This window comes from Leuciscus leuciscus, assembly GCF_965113295.1.
Source record: "Leuciscus leuciscus genome assembly, chromosome: 16".
In the NCBI taxonomy this organism is placed as follows: Eukaryota; Metazoa; Chordata; class Actinopteri; order Cypriniformes; family Leuciscidae; genus Leuciscus; species Leuciscus leuciscus.
The window spans coordinates 9,329,978-9,350,050 of NC_138740.1; the positions used below are offsets into that span (position 1 = coordinate 9,329,978).

Here is a 20,073-nt window from a genome sequence, read left to right on the forward strand (position 1 = left end):
TAAAACGTTATCTAACTATCCAACATTTTACATTCCCAGTGCGTCATATCAAACAATAACAGATGAACACCGCACTTCAAATTGTCCAGTAGCCTATGTTGCCTTAAATTTCGTTAAAAGAGAATAATAATACTTCCATACCATAGCAGGTCAGGACCTTAAGAAGACACACATAAGGCAATGTATAGAAAACATGAATTAAAGCAGTTGTGGCCGCCTTCTTCATGTAATCCGCTTTGGCATTGCCCTTGTGACGAAAAGCCCCCATTCTTCCATTCATGAAATCTTGAAATGGCGCATGCGCAGTAAAATCCGGAGCTCTCCCATTCATAAAAGTGTAACCCCCGAGTCGTAATGCCCTCCCATTCACAAAAAAATCTGTCAAAGCATCTGCGCAGTACATTTCTTACCCTCCCATTCATAAAAAGCCATTTCCCTCATGTAGTTGCAACATCGTATGGAGAAGAAGACTGTGTCCTTAGCCTACTGCAGTGCACATCGCACGGATAGTCGTCCGGATTTTTTTCCTTCGTGGCTTCGTTTGGATCTATCTATTGTTGGAATATATCGCAATAATCTGTTCATCTGAGAAGAAATGATCTGTTTCCTAATACAAGTGAGTTTTTCGTTTAGTTTAATATATATATAGCCTATATATATATATATATATATATATATATGAATGCCATGTACTTTATATTTTTGTAATATTATAATACAAATGTCAAAGACAACGCTAAAACACGGAGTTTCATATTCTTGTTTCGAATCGAGTCATTTTGCTGGTTTATCACAAAGCGCCGATACAGCCGTTCTTTAGCAACGCATTGTAGGTATATGTGCCTTGTGTAAATATTTAACTACGGACACTAACCACGACAGGATCGTATGCGATTTAAGAATGAAATGGACGCGTAAAACAGGTGAGGATTCGAGGTTAACCGTATAGGCGACGTCGTTTCATTTGATCGGAGAAACAACAGGATTTCGTGTTGCGTATCACGATTCTGTGCCATTTGCTCGCGCGAGCAGCTCGTTCGTTCGCGTTCTGTCGAATATCATCGCGTGACGCTTCACTGCAGCTCGCGCATTCGATATTAACACTGTTTTAATGAGTAAAAGACTTAATGGAGATTAGTCAGAGACAGACGTTTTTATATTCTAGTAAATGTGTAAAAGTCTGTATTAAAAACGCCGTTTGAATGTAGACTTTGTTTTAAACTGTAATTGAGGCACGCCAGTAAACTGTCGTTTTAATAGACGACACGATAGGGTAGTACAAGATTGCTTAAGAGAAGCACAGAAGCCCTTAATTCGCAACGTATCCAGTCTGTGCTACTTCAATATATTAGATAGCTCACGCAAAAATCCTGCAACAGGTTGATTTTTCCCCCAAATCATATACAGTTATCTTCAGCGCTGTGACAAATATATAGAGACAAATAGGCTGTGTAACATTTTACAGGACCGTCCAACGAAAATATTTCCCTGGATTAACTGTTTCAACCGTGCAGCTGCGTTGAAGAGAGGATTTTAACCCTTACACTCTTGAGTATAATAACGTCAAATTAATCATAATGAATCCCGGGTTGACTTCATCAACTTGTAGTGATTTGTAACTTAATCGTTTCAGAAAAAGCTGTAAATCCTAATTTAGCCAGTGTGTGGTTTTCTTAACTTGTTTTTGGTTTATTCTGAATAAACCCCTCCCTTCAGAATACTAGTGCGGGCTTGTACTCTAAACTGATACAAATAAATCTGATTGTTGATGTGAAGGTTTATGCACTCTCTCTTTTTATTTTTTTACTTATAATTACGAGTTACAGTTAACCCTAATTATTTTGCACATGCCATTTTCAAGCTCCAATTTGCTCTGTTATGCAGATGCAAACTTTATTTTAGATGTAGGTGTTTCCAACACACAAACCAATCTTTGTTATTGGCAAGAAAAGAAAAAAAAGAAAAAGTGTGAATAGAATAGAATCCTATGAGGGTGCTTTTCAGTACTAAGCTGTGCTGTTATCTTTGCAGGAGTGCTAAATGCTGACCTGATCTCTGGTATATGAGGAACATAACCTACAGATGGAGTCAAGGGTTCCTCACCACATTCCTGGAGTCTCCTCCTCCATCATGGTGCAGCCTTTGCTGGACAGCCGAGTTCCCTATGGACGGCTCCAGCACCCATTAACTATCTACCCCATTGACCAAATGAAATCTTTACATTTGGAGAATGACTACATTGACACCCCTGCTGTGATCTCACAACAGCCACCAAGCCACAAGGCAAGCACGAGGGGGCAGGAAGTCCTGCTGGGAGCCCCACACCATCCTCATCTGTCCCGCTGCGAGGTCCCAGATGCCACCACACATCCGTGGATTTCATTCAGCGGTAGGCCCAGCTCCATCAGCAGCTCCAGCAGCACCTCCTCCGACCAACGGCTGCTGGACCATGCGGCTCCCCCCCCTGTTGTGGATCCATACACTACTGGCAATGGCCATGGCAGGACTCTTGGTGCAGAGCAACCCAAGGTGATGAGCTCCAAGACTCAGAACCTGAAGGCAGTGACGGCCTTGCCAGTTGAGAAGAAGCATGTGCTATTGTGTGAGAAGTGTGGCAAATGCCGATGTACAGAGTGCACATTGCCTCGGGCCTTGCCCTCTTGTTGGGTTTGCAACCAAGACTGCTTGTGCTCAGCGCAGAACCTAGTGGACTCTGTCACTTGCATGTGTCTAGTCAAGGGCGTCTTCTACCACTGCACTGATGAGGACGAGGAAGGCTCCTGTGCCGACAAGCCATGCTCCTGCTCGCACTCGAACTGTTGCGCACGATGGTCCTTCATGGCAGCCGTTTCACTGGTGCTGCCCTGCCTGATGTGTTATTTGCCCGCCACTGGTTGCGCCAAGCTTTCGCAGAAGTGCTACGATGGCATCAGCCGCCCAGGCTGCCGCTGCAAAAGCACCCAGTCCTGCAAGGTGGCGGAGGTCAAGGCCTGTCAGCTGGAAAAACAGGCCTCGTGATGGTGTGCCGGAAATGGAGAGTACAAAAAGACTCATGAGCAAAGTTTGCAGGACCCTCTCCAGTAGTGGTGTACTTCCCAAAATCATGGTACTTAAGGTTCACGCACTATCCTCACGCTCAAGGTATTCTGGCGTAAATCAGTAGCAGTGTTTGACTGACCAACGGGCACAAACCATTATTTTACTTGTTTATACAGTACTACAGAGGAGAGGCCTGCATTTTCTTTTCCTGGGGTTCTCACAATGGCTGCGGGATCAAAGTATTTGCCATTTCAGCCCCTAGTAAAAGAACTTGCTAACACAGAATGCTGCATTTTAGCAAAACCTCTTTTTTGAAAGATTCCGATCTCTTCTCTGATGTTTATTTTCTCTTTGGGTGGCTTTGAAAAGTCAAAGTAAATATCACCCATTCAAGAACACTCTATACTTTGGCAATCCCTCTCCGGATCTGGCACTGTGGAAAGGTTGCAGCGAATTCCAAGCTGATAACATGTCACAATCAAAATAACCAGACTTCATCTCTGTGCACAGTGCATTTACAAGCTTGTTATAGAGCTTTATTTCTTCTGTTGTTTGAAATGCAAACATAGGAGGTAATTTCGTTTCATTGAAGGATTCTAAGTTCCCTTGATGTCCCTAAATGCAATGTGTACTATTGCGAAAGACATTGGTGACCACCCATAACCACGTGGCAGGATGTTTCTATCTTCTGTGGGGACATATTGTTTGTTTTTGACGGCAAATAGGTGAAATAGCTTTCATAAGTAGTCCCTTTGATGACATGCCATAGCATACATGAACTTCCATAATGATTCTTCCAAATGTAAGCGGTTCAATTTGTTGTAGACAATGACCTCAGGGATCATCAGTTCATCTGAATTACGTACAGCGTGTGAATTCAGCTTGGAACTAGTTTGGTGACTAGAGTTAAGGAAATGGGCAGTGGAATTGTTTGGGGGGAAAAAAGTCAACAAAACAGCAATTCAGACACCAAGCGTTCATAAGCTATGAGAAATATAGGGCCAGTAGTTACGGGAAAAGGAGAAGCTATAAAGTTAGCTTATACTGCTCTGCCGCTAATAAACTAAACATGCCAATTGTATCACCATTATAATAAGGCAAAAGCACAGTATTATGTACAGTAACATGTACAAAGTGTTTCACTGTAGTTGGAAAAGTTCCTCTAGTTTACTACGCACCATACCACCACCAAACACAACGCTCTATCAATGTGCCCTAGTATCGAACTGCTTTCTCCGCATATATTTTTGTTATATGTAGAGTATAGAGATTTTGCCAAAGGAGTGCACCATGGAGTTTGCGTTGACCATTTTATAATTCTAATTGTTTGTTTTCAAGTGAGCATGCATTGTTGTACTCTAGCCAATTAGTGCGACAGTAAGCTCTTAAAGGTACGATGCTCTACTTCCCAGGATTCCTAGAGTCTTGGAGCACGAGGGAATGTTTTCTGCCTGCTCAACACAAACCCACGGTTCACGCATTTATACCGAACTGAGACCTCGCTCATTTAGTCCCACATACTCCAACGTTTGTACTTGTTGCACAAATCAGAAAGGCAGAAATACACTACTGTTCTTAGTCTTGAATGTATAAGGCTAGTGTTTAAGTATAAGTTTGCAATCTAAGCCGTGGATAAGTGCCAGAGTAGTTCTGAATGGAGAAGCTTGCATAGAGAAGAGTTGCAAATGTACCATAGATATCTTAGATTTTGACCTATGCAGGTTACACGTTCTTGTAAATAGTCTCAAGAAACTAGCTATCTTAAAATATGTTTCAAATGTCCTGAGAAATTGCATGGTACAATTTAATTACAATTCAGTACAAAAGTATATAAATGAATTATTATATTTTTGGGAGGGCTGGGGGCGGGTGGGGGTTAAGATTATGTGGCTGTGGCATAGAAGGTAGGGTGTTTTAGGTATTTCAATTACAAGCACTTGATTTAGAAAAGTGTTCCAGGCAATAAAAATACCTCTGTTAATGCTAGCCATGCCTCATTAGCACGAGAGAGGCAAGGCTAATTCCCGGTTCCTCAGTGCCCCTGAAACTGTAGATTTAATTGTATTCACCGAAGGAACAGCATTTCATCATGCTCAAAGTAAAGTTTTTTTTTTTTTTTTTCATGTGGCCAAGCATTTTGTTTTTCCTCCTTCCTCCTAAAATGGTGCAACATCTTCAGTGCTTGATTGACATATACAGCTGCTGTGCGTGAACTGGGAGGAACGGGGATCACTCTCAAGTAACATTACATTCCATCCTATTCGGTTTTTGCCCCAACTCATCTTTCACATTTCTCTTGACTACAGAGAAACTTTATGGTTGTTCACATAATAATCTGGCCTACGCGTAATTGAACGATCTTCCTTCTATCAACCCATTGCTGAGATATTTCCATCAGTACGCTATGTCTTTTTGTGGTACAGTTTCTTGGCCACTAGAAACCTATTCTTTTTAACCCACTTTAAGCTGCCTTCCAAACTGTGCTTGTACTTCTCTGCATTTTTTTTTTTTTTTTTTTTGGCTTCATTGTTAATGTTGAGGATTAAAGAAAAGAGCAATGTGCTTTTTTGTTTAAAAAAGCAAAAAGAAAAAAAATCTCTCACACATATGAAAATGTCCCTTTATAGATATATTTATTTTGAAGTTCTATTTTATATAGTATTTATTTAGATGCCTACTTTTGTTTGTGAATAAAAGCTTATGTCAAAACGGAATGTACATTGAAATCGGAAAATATATATTGTTAAATATAAAACTCTTTGTGTCGTGTCTTCAGTGTCCCTGCATTCATACAGAACATGCTATTGGAAAACGTGATCATTTAAAACAATGTTATTTTACAACAAGTTGTAATCTTGACTTTCATTTGTTAAGTGGGTCAAATTCAAATGATAAAAAACTACTTTTTAGTTAACGAAATAAAGCACAATTAAACTGTTATTATTGCAATATAAATCCAGTGATCAGCTGGCTACTTTCCAAATAAATGGACATGAAATAGTGAGTTGAAATCATTTTATTACACGATGAAGACATGAGGGTGGTTCAGCTTTGTATGAAATCATTTTCCTGGGACTGCAGATAATTGTACAGTGTTTATATGCAGCTGAATAGTTCTCCATAACGGAAAATGTCATGAATATGGGATGCTAAAGGGCAGATATGTTATTTTGAGTTAAAACATAATGGAATCACATTATCTAGGTTTATGGGTTGCTATACAGTTGCTGAGGTTTCTGGGTAATAACTAGGGTGTTCTAGGTTATTCTGGGAAGCTTCTAGGTGGTATCATATTGGTCCAGGCCAACAGAGATCACCTCCATGTCTCTATAGGTGTGTTTACATGCACTAGTATTTTTTAATCGGAATGAATCCAGTCCAGTTTCAGCTTATGAAAGTCCTGTTTAAATGAACCCTGAACTTCAATTCACATATTCGTTTACATTTGCATTACACATGAAACTTCAGCATATGTGCACTGTCACCGCAGCTACCGTGAGTAAAATAGAGTGCTGCAGGGATTACGCCATTTTGTAAGCCAAAACCCAGAAACAAATTAGCATTTTAGCATTTCCTTAGTCCTGAATGGCCTGAAATAAGATTTGTGGTGAACAAAAGCTCAAAATAGTTTAATTCTACAACATCAGTAACACCCCCTGGTGATTTTTTAAAGCTTTTGTCTTGTAAAAGGTGGTTGCTAGCATGTGGCTAAATGGGACTACAGAGGTTGTCGGGAACATAAAACGTCATCACGCCGAACAGGTCAACTCACCTACTCGTGTTTATAGTCGTGCTCTTGCAAACTATTCTAACTCAAACATTCAGGGAAAAAGGTTTTTAATTAAATAATGCTTAATGATGGTGATGTTGAAGTCATGCAAGTTTAGATTTGTACTTCTGGTGATGGTATTTAGAATTCAAATTTAATTTGTGAAGATTATCATGATGAACAAAACGTGTAAGAATCGAAAATTTTTGTTGGTCACAGAGCTTATTTTCTGCAATAATCTAAAAGCCAATGAAAAAATCCTATTGGGTTTTTGTTGAGGGAACCAGGGGGATGCCAACTTCTGGGTTTGCCCACAAAATATGTCTTCACTGCAGAACTATTGTTGTTTTTGCCTCAATGACATCTAAAAAGAAAGCTGACACATGTGACAAGAAGAGCTTTTTAAGCAAATATTTAGTAAATAAATGTAGTCTCCTTCACTGACCAGTTCGTAAGATGTAAATAAACATGGATGTTTGTGAGACGTAAAAATCACTGCATGTGCACAAGGTATTTTTGTATTATATTTTTTTCCTATTGACCAGATTATTTCAGGTCTACACCACCCTTTCCAATCCGATAAAAATTTAATTCAGACTGAGCTTAATATGATCGATTGAGGTGTTTACATGAAGCCTTATCATTCCAATTGAGCCATCAATCTGATTACTAATGGATTATTTAATGGCATAAACGTAGCTTATGACATTCTGATGTCTAGATATGGCTTGGGTCCCTCATTCATTGTGGGTCTACAGGATTTTTAATCATCCCATTTCACTAGTTCACACTTACATATAATCGAATAGAGTTAAGAGTATGCGTATTTGGCCTGCTGTCTGGGGCGAGGGCTGCGAGCCCAGAGTACTCCCCCCATCCCTGGCTGGGATAGGAACAGTTGAGAGTGAGGAGTTTGGGTGGAGGAGAGATGCTGGAACACTGTCATGGGACAGGGGTGAGTCGGCTATTTATATATAGGCCTCCTTACCCCCGACTGATTCTCTGAACGTGCTCCACCCGAACTTTATTAATTAAACATCATTTAATTGCCCACCATTTGTAAATCGTTAATCTGTTCACTGTTCAGAAGATTAATAGCACACCTCTCCTCAACAACTCACATCATTTAATGTGTCATTCATGTCATTTTTGAAGGGTGGGTTACAAAACGTTTAATACTTAGGGTTAGAGGTAGTAGGTTTAAGAGCAAAAGAAACACCCATTTGGGTTACACTTTATTTCGATAGTCCACTTTAGACATTCCACTAACTGTAACTTTTTAACTACATGTCAACTAAAGGCCAATTTATACTTCTGCGTCGAGTGTACGCCGTAGTGTACGTCGTAGGCTACGCACGTAGGCGACGCCGTCGTGAGCATTTATACTTCTGCGAATGTCTGTGTTGCTCTGCAGATACACCGCCGAAACGCTAGTTGGCGCGGGTGGGTTTTAATGTTCCACTGTGTTTACATTCCTCGCGGCTGTTTTGAGTTTAGGTTTCTACGAGCAATGGCGACTGAAGGAGTCATACAGATGGCTGTATTTCCGCACTTCTTCAAGCAATCTCTCGGTCACTTGGTCTATTTCCATGGCTCTTCACTGATCTTCGGAAATTAAAAAATGGCGGGCGGACGGTGCAGAGTGCAGAAGATCATTACGGAAATGCGTTGGAGGAAACGCGATGCTATCCAGCCGACCAAACACAGATCTTGCGGTCCGCGTCGCCGCGACGCGTAGTTACATTTTTGAGGAGGTGCGCGTCAGGGTACGGCAAAGGGTACGACGTATGGTACACGTCAATGCGTATGCTACGCCGTACCTTCTACGCGCACCCGACGCAGAAGTATAAATTGGCCTTAACTCTCATTAGAGTATTAGTAGACTGTAGTAGACATTCAGTAGACTGTTAGGTTATGGTTAGGTGTTAGGGTTGGATTAGGAGAATAAGTTGACTTTTAGTTGGCCAAGTTACTAATAGTCAGTAGAATGTCTGTTGGGGGACCAACAAAATAAAGTGTTAGCAGATATTAAGCAGACAGTCTACTAATACTCTAATGACAGTTAGTTGACATGTAGCTGCAGAGTTACTTATAGTTTGTAGAATGTCTAAAGTGGACTATCGAAATAAAGTGTTACCCAAATTGGTCACTACATCTACAGACATCGCTAAGTAACCTTTTTAAACCAACTCAGTGCATGCATCAAAGACCTGAACTTTCTCCTAGCAGCTCTATCTGGCATCTGCTCTCGCTAAGTCACATGTCCAGTCATTTTGTACAATTGAGTCTGCGTTGAGAGCCTGGTTTGCATGTGCATTTCCGAAGTGAACTCATCCACGGTGTCTTGGTTCAAGAAAACGTCCTCTTGCGAATGACATATTGCAAAACTCCTGAGCACATCTGGTGCTGTACTCATGCCCTCCCCTCTCATTTTCATTCTTATTCTCATCCCCTTCCTCCTAGTTATTACCCCCCCCCCCCCCCACCCCACACACACACCCCTCCCTCACCAGGCTCGGATATGAATGCAATGCACCAGAGAGGCAAACAAGAGTGAAGCTCAGTGATTTGCAAGGCAGGGGGGAATTGGGAGGTAAGACTGTTCATGGAACTTCCTCTGGTTCATGTGTGTGTGTGTGTGTGTGTGTGTACAAATCTGCTGGAATTGAAGCTGGGGAATGATGGGAACATCAAGGGCAGGATATTTCAAAATGTTACCTGGCACAGATAGAAACAATCTGATTAATGCACAGCAAAGAATTCCTAAAAAGAGTCTTTGAAAATTAGAGTCATTCTAGACAGGGCTATTGCTAAGGATTTCTGAGTGGTTTTAGCCATTCCTACGCATTATGCTTAAAATCCGCAAAAAATGTATTTTATATATTTAATTATATAGCTACTATTATATAGTTACTAATAACTTTCTGTAATAAGAAATGTTACATAAAATGTCATCATGATTAAATGCTCTTTAAGTCTATTATAACCAACAAGAAATACTCAATGTGTGGAATTTAAATACTTGAATGCTTAAGTAGTGGTTTAAGCTTCTTAGTTTAGGTTTAGTCAGAAAGTCTCTACTAGATAGCCTACAACTACAGCTAAATAGACCAGTCTGATGTGTTCAGTCAACAAGTAGCCTCATAGTCTCAGTTGTATAAGAAAAAATCCCAAAAATCTCCTCTAAAGGCTAGTCTTGTTACAAAATGGTGTTATTAAATAGTGAACTATTTATAACATTATTGAAATAGCCTATAAAATAAACTAGAATAAACAAATAAAAAATTATAAAATGTATTAATTATTTATGAATCAATTACAAATATCTTCTCTTATACTCACAGATACAGAGCAGCATTTGCTGTTTTTAAAAGGTTAAAACAATTGACAATTAAATCATCATGCTGGATCTCATTCATATTTTATTGTTTGAAGAAAATGCATTTTATAGATTTTATTTTTTGTATTTTTTTTTGCCAAGAAATGTAAATGGAATAACTATATAATAATATATTATTAATAATAATAATATAATAAATATATAACAAATAAATGAAATCTTAGTCTGTTTATTTTTTAATTTTTTTTAACTTGTTTTAATGTCAATCTGAGGTGAGGAAAAGTGAGAAATAAGGAAAGCCAGACACAGAGATGGCCCTGAGAATTGGCCCAATCTTTCAGCTCCAATCGGCTCGCAACACTAATTTTGCAAACTCCATGGCACAGACCCAAGCGAGCAACTTTTAAAAACAAAGGGCTACTGTCTTGCATCATTTCCCCTCTCTACTGCTGCTCCGGAAAGCACTTCTTATCACCATTTATTGCCGGTCTGTATCAGTGGCCTGGTCTGTGCTAACACCCAACCCCAATGGATTTTCAGTGCTCCAAATGCAGAGTTGTAAAATGCATAGCAGGGTTGTCTTACAAATACTCATTTACATTTCCCCCATAAATTTGCTTTATGAAATATCTTTTCTCCTAAAGCCTTCTCTTTTGTCGCTGGACAACAGGAACAGAAAGCAACAAGCAAAATAAGAATGCATGTATTTAGAAACATTGTATTATGTGTTAACATGATCTGTAATCTGTCTTTGTTTTACAGTTTGCAGATTTTCATGCTTCAAGTACTGTTGCAAGCATACACACGTGCACACACACACACACACACACACAGGGCTTGCTTATCTGCGAGCTGTGTGAAAAACAGCCCCTCCACTGAGCGCAGCAGCCCCCCCACAGGCGCCGGAGGGGACAGAGCCAACCAAACTTGGCTTTCGCTATCAGAAGTACAACACGCCCACTTGGCCTCGGCAGTGGTGCATTCCTTGGGAGCTCATTGTCAAAAGCCAAACACTTCCTCTAGTGTACAGACCGACACGACCGCAGAGACATTTCATACATGCATGGCGCTCAGACCGAAGACAGCTGCACCCCGCTCAACAAGTCCTCGACCCTTGCTTTTTTTTACTTCATTATAGTTATAAAGAAAGTGAGTTTTAAGGATAGGAAAAAGTGTTAAAGTCACCATGAAATCAAAATGGTTATTGCGATGTTTATTATAAATGATTTAATCAAAAAACTTCACCTCCCTCTTGCAGAAACATCTTTTCTCCAATGACATGCTTACTTGTGCGAGGGCTGCAGTTTTTTTCTTGCTTGAGAAGCCATTTCACTCGGATATATACGTCACAATAGGGATGATAAGACTATCACAACTTCTCATGCTGACTTTAATAAAATAAAATAAAAATAATAAAACATTTTTTTTTTAAATAACTTGTCAGAGATCTTTTAACTTACTTTAAATATGACAATGAATGCTAATAATGTTAGATACAATAATATACAGTGCTTTCAAAAAATATTGGCATCTGCAAACAATTGCTGCTAGACATTATCTACCAGATACTGTAACTTTATAATTGTACTTTTCTGAGTAATTTTTGTCAGAGTTCACATGGCATGTTCCGCTAACATTTTATTACCTGAAAGTGTCCAAATATTCTTTTTGAGTAGTAAATCTGTTTTTCTACTACTAAAATTTAAACCTAACAAGCTTCAATTAAAAGTGTATCTGTGCTATCTTTCCTTCATAAAGGTCTGATATTTTGCTATCTTTTGTCAATGTGGCTTTTATCTAAGTGTAAAAATACTTTTTGGGGCCACTGTATTGCAACACAGACGTAAAGCCAAAACACATACACAAAAAGTAAAAGGGGACTATTAATGGGATGAACTTGAATTTCACTTTATTTTGATGGTCCCTTTAACACATTCTGTTGACTATAAGTAACGTTGCACCTACATGTCTATTAACTCTCATTAGAGTGTTAGTAGAGTATTGGTAGACTGGTAGGTTTAGGGTTAGAGTATGTTGAGGTACTTGTAAAGTTACTTACAGTCAGTAGAATACCTGTTGGAGGACCATCACAATAAAGAGTTAGCAGAAATTAAGATGATGATCCTAGTCGACTCGCTCCGAGCGGGATTCGAACCATCATCTCCTGCATGCGAGGCGCGCATGCTAACAAAGACTGCTGTCTCTAGCGTGCCTCTTGAGGCCAGGGGAGTGAGGTTTACCCGCACAGCTCTTACTAGCTGACTTCCGTTATGCTCACTCCCCTAAAACCCACTCCCATGCGGGTCACGGCACCACATATAACTGGTCCTACTCAACCTTCTCTGAGCGGGATTCAAAGCGGCGTCTCTGGCATTGGAGGCGGGCACGCTAACAAGGATGCCAAATACCGCAGCCGCTAACATAAGTCGCTAGCATGCATCTTTGAGGCCAGGGGAGTCACACAGCTCTTACTAGCTTGAATCTGTTACATATATTTTATGATAAAGATTTAAAACATTCACATAAAATAATATGGATGCTATATTGTGGTTGTGAGGTTTTGAGTTTGAGACTCGCCTAAGCCTCACCTTTATCCTGTGGTGTCGATAGCAGCTCTGGTGACGCACACTGTCAGTGCGCAGTGCTTGAAAGATGCTAAGCAGCAGGGCAATGCTGAGTATGTGAGTTGTTACTCCGCAAGTGGAGAGACAAAAATACTTTTTGTGGAGTTCAATCTTAAATTAGAAGAGAGTTCAAGAGCTGATGCAAAAAAAAGGTCTAACATTGGCTGGCCATTTTTAATCAAAGTGCAGACTTATATAGCCTGTGTGTTGTTCTTTCTATGAGGTTGGGACTTGTGAATGATTTCTGGTTTTGGTTAGTTTCAATAAAGGCGTCTCCAGTAGTGTAATCAGTCATGCAAAGCAGAAATGGAGCCCCACCTGGAGAATGGTTTTAGGATGTAAGAGACATTGTGGTAAGAAAAGCTCAACAGCTTATGCAAAACAAAAACAAACAAAAACAGGTGTGCACTCTGTAGCATGTACTAATCTTACATCGAGCAAGACTTTGGGTGTAAGTAGCCTCATTCTAAAATCTACCATTTTAAGTTGGCTTTTCCCTATAGTGTTTTGTAATAAAGATTTAAGATTGCTGCTTGAGTGGCACAAACAGTTTGTGGAAGGAACTTATAAGGTGTTGCACGGCAGTATGCAGTACTTATAACGCAGTATTCAGCAGAGCGTGATTGAGATGGAGCTTCACCTGGCAATTTTAGGTTGCAAGAGACATTGAGTTCAAGAATTTAGTTTATGCTGGCCATTAAGGTAGTCATTCTGTAGCATTTGGGCTACTTTTCCTTTGAGATATTTGAGGTTGCACTTAGTAGCCCAGTTTTAAAAACCGAAGGTTTAAGACCTCACAGTGTTCTCTGATCTTTTTCAGAAAGGCCATCTCTAGTGGCACAATTGGTCAGTGCATTGTGCTCATTTGGCTGTATATAGCAGGGAAATGGTGACGTCGTGCGTTTGTATGCAAAATGAATTGTAGTAAGAAAATATTTCAAGAGATATTTAGAGAGAGAGAGAGAGAGCTTGTTCAGGTGTGTTTGATTAGGGTTGGAGATTTTCTAAAATCAAGGACCACAATGGACCAAAAATGAATGCAACTTTACTGTGTTATCTTTGACAAAGAAGTTTTAACGCAGTTGTATTTTTTATTTCAAACTCTGCAGGACAGTGGACATCAAGGGCCTGAGTTAAGAAACCCTGCTATAGAATGTGGTAATACAGTGGTTTTCAATCCTGGTCCTGGGGACCCACAGCATTGCACATTCAGGGCATTTTTGTGACCTTGAAGGGCACTGTGGAAAGAGACAGCCATACAAAGTGTCATTCAAAATGAAAGTGAGCCACATAACCCCATTTGTAAAGTATGCAAGGAAGTGCGATAGTAATTTTGCCATTTAGGATAATGTGATGCAAGAGACTTTGTAGTAAGAAGAGAGCTCTAAAGCTAATGCAAAAGACCAGTTTCCTAGTCTTCTTCAATTAAAGGATTATTCAAGAGGCAATGTGAAAGACTAACATTCTAACAGTCCAACATTGGCTGACCAAAGACAATTGAGTTGGGCACTCTATAGAACAGAGATTTGAAGGTTGGGGCTTTTGTATGTAAGCTAATGTAATTGGTTAGCTTGCCACACTTATGAGGCAACAGGGCAATGCTGAGGATGTGAGCGCAAGCCTGCCTGGAAAATTGTTTTAGGTGCAAGAGACATTGTAGTTAGGCAAGAGTTCATGAATTACTGTTGTAACATTGACTGGCTGTCTTGATATGAAATGGTCAGTATGTTGCATGTGTTTTTCCTTCAAGTAAGGCTTGGATGTTTTTCTCATTTATGCTCCTAGATAATATGTTAGATGATTCTAACCATATTTTAATTACTGTATTCAAATTGTTGTTGTATTCATTCTGTCTTTCTCTTGTTAATTTACTTTGTGGGAGTGGGACACATGGTACGCTCTTGTGTACCAAATCAGCTACTTGTTGCATTTACCTTCTCATTCATTCTGAATTCAATGACCTCTAATTTGCAACAGTTTAAAAGGCACACACCTTGCTTTGATTTCATTGAATTGCCTTTGTATCTTTTTTTTACTTTCATTGTAATTGCACTGAAAGAGCATGTAAAACAGTCTTGAAAATGTCTGCTTTTGTGTTCAACAGAAAAACGTCATAGGTTTACAACACATAAGAGTGAATTTTCATTTGCGAGTGAACTAGTCCTTGAACTCTTTTTGTCTCTAGGGAAAAAGATGTGACTGAATGTGCTCTTTACCGGATGTGGCCACAGGACGTCACAACAAAAGGTTGTCAGACATGGGCCACTGCCGAGAAACACCATCCAACGTCTGGCCTAAAATCACCAGGTCAGTGCAACAGGAAGCAAGCCCTTATGTAATATGTATGACCTCACAGGAAGGCAACTAAACAAAGGTTTTGCGGGTTTTTCTTTTTTTGGATGCACTAGACATACAGATAAAGGTCCACTGTGTCCCTTCCTTGAGGTTACAAAGACGCTTTGTTGTCACACTCCGGAGAGGAGGAGGGGGAAAGGGACAAGCATATGTATCAATTGTCTCCTCTGCTCAAGCTGCGTGGGCGACCTGTAGGCATTAGGCCAATCTGATTAAAAGTAAAAAGCTCCTCGAACCCAGACCCGGGAATGTTTTGGTGGCCTGTTTCATGCCTGTCTCTCATGTGCTAAAGGAGCTGAAGTCCTGGCAATGATAAGAAGGACGAACTTTGACTTTCAGCAAACTGAGCTATGGATTACCACACTTGAGCAAACACCGGGTGCGATCGGTCTTACTTTTACAAACATCCTTTTTTGTCACACATTGGCTTCCTGATGCATGATACAACAAATGTCATGATATATGACAGGCTAAAAATACACAAGCTGCCAAGTTTGAACATTCATTATTTTTGCCTCCAAGCCATTTAGAATCATTGTACCTTGTAAAATGAGAAAAAAAAAGAAAAAAAAAAGGATTTATATACGGAATTGTATTTTTTATTCCGCTTTTTTCTCTTCATTTCTCTTTTATTCTTTTTTTTTATTCTTTAAGGCTTTAATGGCTATGACTGTTTGTCAAGATCCGTTAGTCTCTTAAAATATCATATATTTTGACCTTTTTATGCCATGGAAAGGCTAGTTTCATATTTAAAAATTTCATATGGTACATGCATGAATAAGTCATGATGTATGTGAACTTTAGTTGAAAAGGGTTTTTGAAGCATTAATACAAAAACAACAATACGTTTATAAGCACATGGCACACGCAGTTTAAAGTAGATTTTTTTTTTACGTTTTCCTTTTCATTATCTTGGACAGTCTTATGACATATTTGACCAGTGGCCTTGAAGTGGTACTTTTTCCTCTGTTTCATTATAATCGTACTCTTTTGTGACAGGATGGGTTTCTAATCGCCCAGTTGTTGTTATTAGTTTATAAATGCAGACAATCATTTGTTGATATGTTCTAATATGTAAGTTGTTGACGTTTGTAATGAGATTTTTGCAGCTTAGTTTCCATAAATGCTCATTTTGGACAGAGGAGGAAGTTCTGAAATGTAAAGCGTTTTCATAGTATATATAATCGTTCCTTTCAGTCGATTCAGGAAAATATGATTTCTCATGTTATGACCCCTTGAAGACTCTACCAAGACTTTCGGAACAGCTGTGGGAAAACATAGGATATAGATGAGGTTTTTAACATCCAGGAATTAGAGTTTTTTGCAATGTCACACAACACTTCCACATTCTCATTTAAACTCGGCTTTGAATGTTGAGAATTCCTCTGTGCTCTGAGCCGTAATGATGGAGTAAGCTTTTTCCACAGTGACGTTCAAAGGAATGCCGCAACAGGAACCAAATTTAAGTGGTGACCACAGCTTGAAATATATCTCCACTGCATGTCATTGTGGTATGGAATATGCTTGTGTAACAATTACTCAACTGAAGTTCGTTTGATTCAAGAGTCCCAAAGCTAATGAGATTGTTTTATGTCAAACTGATGCCTATATACACATTACACCAAGAAATGTTGGGGTAGATCTCAAAGGAGTAGTGATTATAAAGTGTAAAACAAAAGAGTCGTGTTTAAATTGCACCATACACACACTCACACAACCCAAACACCACAAGAATCTGTTGAAAACCGTAAAAATGCATCACAGGGAACACTGTGAGGTCTGTAACCCAAGAATGCAGATCAGCCAGGTGTGTGTGAAGTGTTGGCTTTTTGTTCTGGTACTCTTGCTTTTGAGATCCATTCCTAGAAAACAGTCTTGCAATGCATTACAACATGTTAGGTAAAAATGCACATCTCTTTCTTTCTAAATTTCTTAATGTTGAAGTCACAAGCTTTTTTAATTGAGAAGGTGATGACCTTTTATTGTGCAAAACAGAATGGGTTGACAGTTCTGTCCAGTCATTCTGACTGTGGGGTCAGATGGTAACATCAAATTACTGAGTGATTACCATAGTTAGGTTGTATGGTACAGTATTTGCAGGTACTTTAGCGTTCTTCAAAAAAAAACTATGTCGAACAATTTTCATGGTGCTATCAGAGAGCTGTTTACTTTCTCTCCTTTTCTCGCTCTGTCTGGAAGCTGAAAGAGACGTGCATTAACCCACTTGCTAACCCTTCTTTCGTCCCTCCAGCAGAAGGGCTGAGCACAGGAGCCCCCCGGGGCAGCTGAAAGCACCTGCTAAGCAACGGATGCTTCCAGACAAAGGCACCTCTGTCCAGCCTCACAACAGTGGCCAGGCACTTTCCTCCAGCTCGTCCAGCCCCACGGTTTGCCCTCTCAGAGTAGACTTTGCCCAGCCATATAATGTCTAACTGTAATCATTTTACTACAGTATTGTGGGTGCTTGGCTTCAGATCTCTCTCAGAGTCGTCCCTCTTTTCCATCGACTTGACAGCTAAACAATGACATGACTATGTTGCTACATAATCTGCACTCAAAAAGAACAATATGCAACAGAGTCTTACCTTTATTCCTTTGTTTAACTCTTCCACCTTCCTTTATTGGAGCTCAAAAAGAAGTGCATGGTGCTAGAGTTGCTGAAAGTCAGGGGTATGATGCCATAAGAATGCATGATAAAATTGAAAACTGATAATTTTTTTTTCTTTTGGACTGGCCATTTCTTCAGGGTGTCACCCTCCTGTGCCCTGAAATGCTGGGATAGGCTCCAGCTTCCCTGCGACCCTGCGGAGGATAAAGAGGTTTGGAGAATGGATGGATGGAGTTATATTATTCTGTCAAGCAGGGCGGTGAGAACGGAGCAAAGCCGGTGGCGTGAGTGTTAATGCGCATCACCTGCGCGCCACACCGGTCTCGTGTCCCTCGGAGGAGCTCCGGAAGGAAGTGACAACAGCGTAAAACCTGTGCCAAATCAAATGTGTGTGTGAAGCGGAGCCTGCAAATGAGCGGGAATAACGCTAGGAAGATGGCCGGATGGAGTTTTGATTGAGGGACTGCCGCTTTACTTTCGTTTTGTTGTTTATTTTGTGATTAAACTTTACGTTGATCGTTTGCCGGTTCCCGCCTCCTTCTTTCCTAAGCCTTTATCTTTGTTATAAATATGTAATACATATTTTTGAGAACTATCAGTGCAAGTAACTGTGTTAAATTTTTTGGGTACCGGCTTCTTCACCAACACTGTAGCCATGTTTTGATTACCATATATAAATGTGCTTTTTAGATATTGCATGAAAAGTGCTGGTTCAGAGCCATAGCCTTCTTGGCAGTGCTCGCTTTGGGTGAGTCCTTGCTTGTGGTCCTTTCCTGATCCAATTCATCTCTCTCCTTTCCTTCACTTTCTGCCTCTCCTTCAGCTGCGCCGTCAAAAAAAAAAAAAAAAAAAATACGTAAAGTTGTGATGAAACTGTAGGGTGTGGACTAAGGGGCAGTTTACACGACACCATTTTCAAATAACAACGGAAAACTTTTTATGTGTTTTGGCATTATGGCGTTTTGTGGGCCTGGAAACACGAAAACTTTTAAAAACGAGTTTCAAAGTGTAAGTCTAATCTCTATTTAAACAACAAACACACAAATTTGTAAAAATGGTGACGTATTACATGTTCAGCGCATAGTGTTTCTTTACAAAGTGACATCGCCAGCTACTGGCCTGGCATGCATACAGCGTTTTTACGGCTCCAGGGATCATTTTGACAATGCTGTCATCTATACACAAAAAATGCTGAGGAACAACATTTCCATTTTTAGTACATCGCTGTCGTGTAAACATACCCTAAGCATAATTCTATGCATCAGCTGTTGATTGGATTTTGAGATGTGGGTGTTGCACTCAAAAATGGAGGCAGATGAACACAAGCTTGCATGGGCAGGATTAAAGTACATCGCCAGAGAGAAGTTTTCACATGAAGGTCTAGTTATACATTTTTTATTAAACATTATGAGTTCATAACTTCTTAAAAAAGTTAATATATGCACGGATAAATTCCTCACAATAAGAGCTATAACATGGACTCTGAAATATGTCAATTAAATCTCCGTAAAAAGCTCGCTTATTAAGTATGGAAAAATAATTATTCGGTAACAAAACGTATATGTGACTGAATAAATCTCTCAGTGAAGAAAATATCAGCTGACCAATATCTTCGCATAGCATCTCAAATGCTGAAGACAAAGATTGTCATCAAAATAATTAGTCTGACATGCATTCCCAAATGTAAAAAAACTGTTGCTGATTGCTTGCAAACACAAGGTTCGTGAGAGCATTTTATCTGCGCACTCTAAGCACCAAATTACTTGAAAAAAAGAGCCACAGAAGCCTCTCATGTGGATGCAACTTCCATTTTCATTGATAATCTGTGACAATTTCTCTAGAAGAAACTATTTTGTTCTTTTGAACAAACTGTATGAAAACACTGCTTTATCTGCAAAAGTTTTAGCATTATTTATTATATATAAAAAATGCCTATATTTCAGGCATTATGTTGGAATTCACAGTTCTTGAAGGCCATGAAGGCTAAAGTGTCTTAGCGAAGCCATTTTAGGAGCATCCATTCCTAATAACTCGCTTCCACCTTTTTCTCTCCTGTCCATTCATTTATCATTTATCATTTGGTTATTTTACTAGAAACACGTTCTGCTTTCCTAACATATCAAAACATCAGGTGAACTGATTTCTCCACGGCCATCTTTAATTTTCCTAAGTCATGTGCATAGTCCTTCCACAAACTTTATGCACAGGAGATCTGGTAAAAAGCGTGTGTCTGTGGTGTGTGTGTGTGTGTGTGTGTGTGTGTGTGTAAGTGTGTGTTTGTGAGCCTCCTACCCCAGTGCATTAGTGAATCTACATTAATCTTGGCTGACACGGGCCA

The 20,073-nt window shown here is 39.7% G+C and overlaps 1 protein-coding gene and 1 long non-coding RNA gene across 3 annotated transcripts; both read left to right on the forward strand.

The window, feature by feature from the left end:
* The first annotated feature begins 416 nt into the window (after positions 1-416).
* On the forward strand, positions 417-6,043 carry spry4 (sprouty homolog 4). The gene is made up of 2 exons (XM_082140664.1): positions 417-616; positions 2,032-6,043. The coding sequence occupies exon 2, from the start codon at positions 2,083-2,085 to the stop codon at positions 3,016-3,018; it is 936 nt and encodes a 311-aa protein (XP_081996790.1). The 5' UTR covers positions 417-616; positions 2,032-2,082; the 3' UTR covers positions 3,019-6,043.
* A 2,063-nt stretch (positions 6,044-8,106) lies between these two features.
* On the forward strand, positions 8,107-18,256 carry LOC309477407. Of its 2 annotated transcripts, XR_014198625.1 has the most exons (3): positions 8,107-9,401; positions 14,958-15,079; positions 17,379-18,256. It is a non-coding gene; the product is annotated as an uncharacterized lncRNA (long non-coding RNA). The 2 variants fall into 2 exon arrangements; XR_014198624.1 differs by having other exon boundaries at positions 14,958-18,256.
* The last annotated feature ends 1,817 nt before the right edge of the window (positions 18,257-20,073 follow it).

Excerpts from the sequence above, each read along its gene's own strand:
- spry4 (XM_082140664.1), top strand. The coding sequence starts at position 2,083 with ATGGAGTCAAGGGTTCCTCACCACATTCCTGGAGTCTCCTCCTCCATC.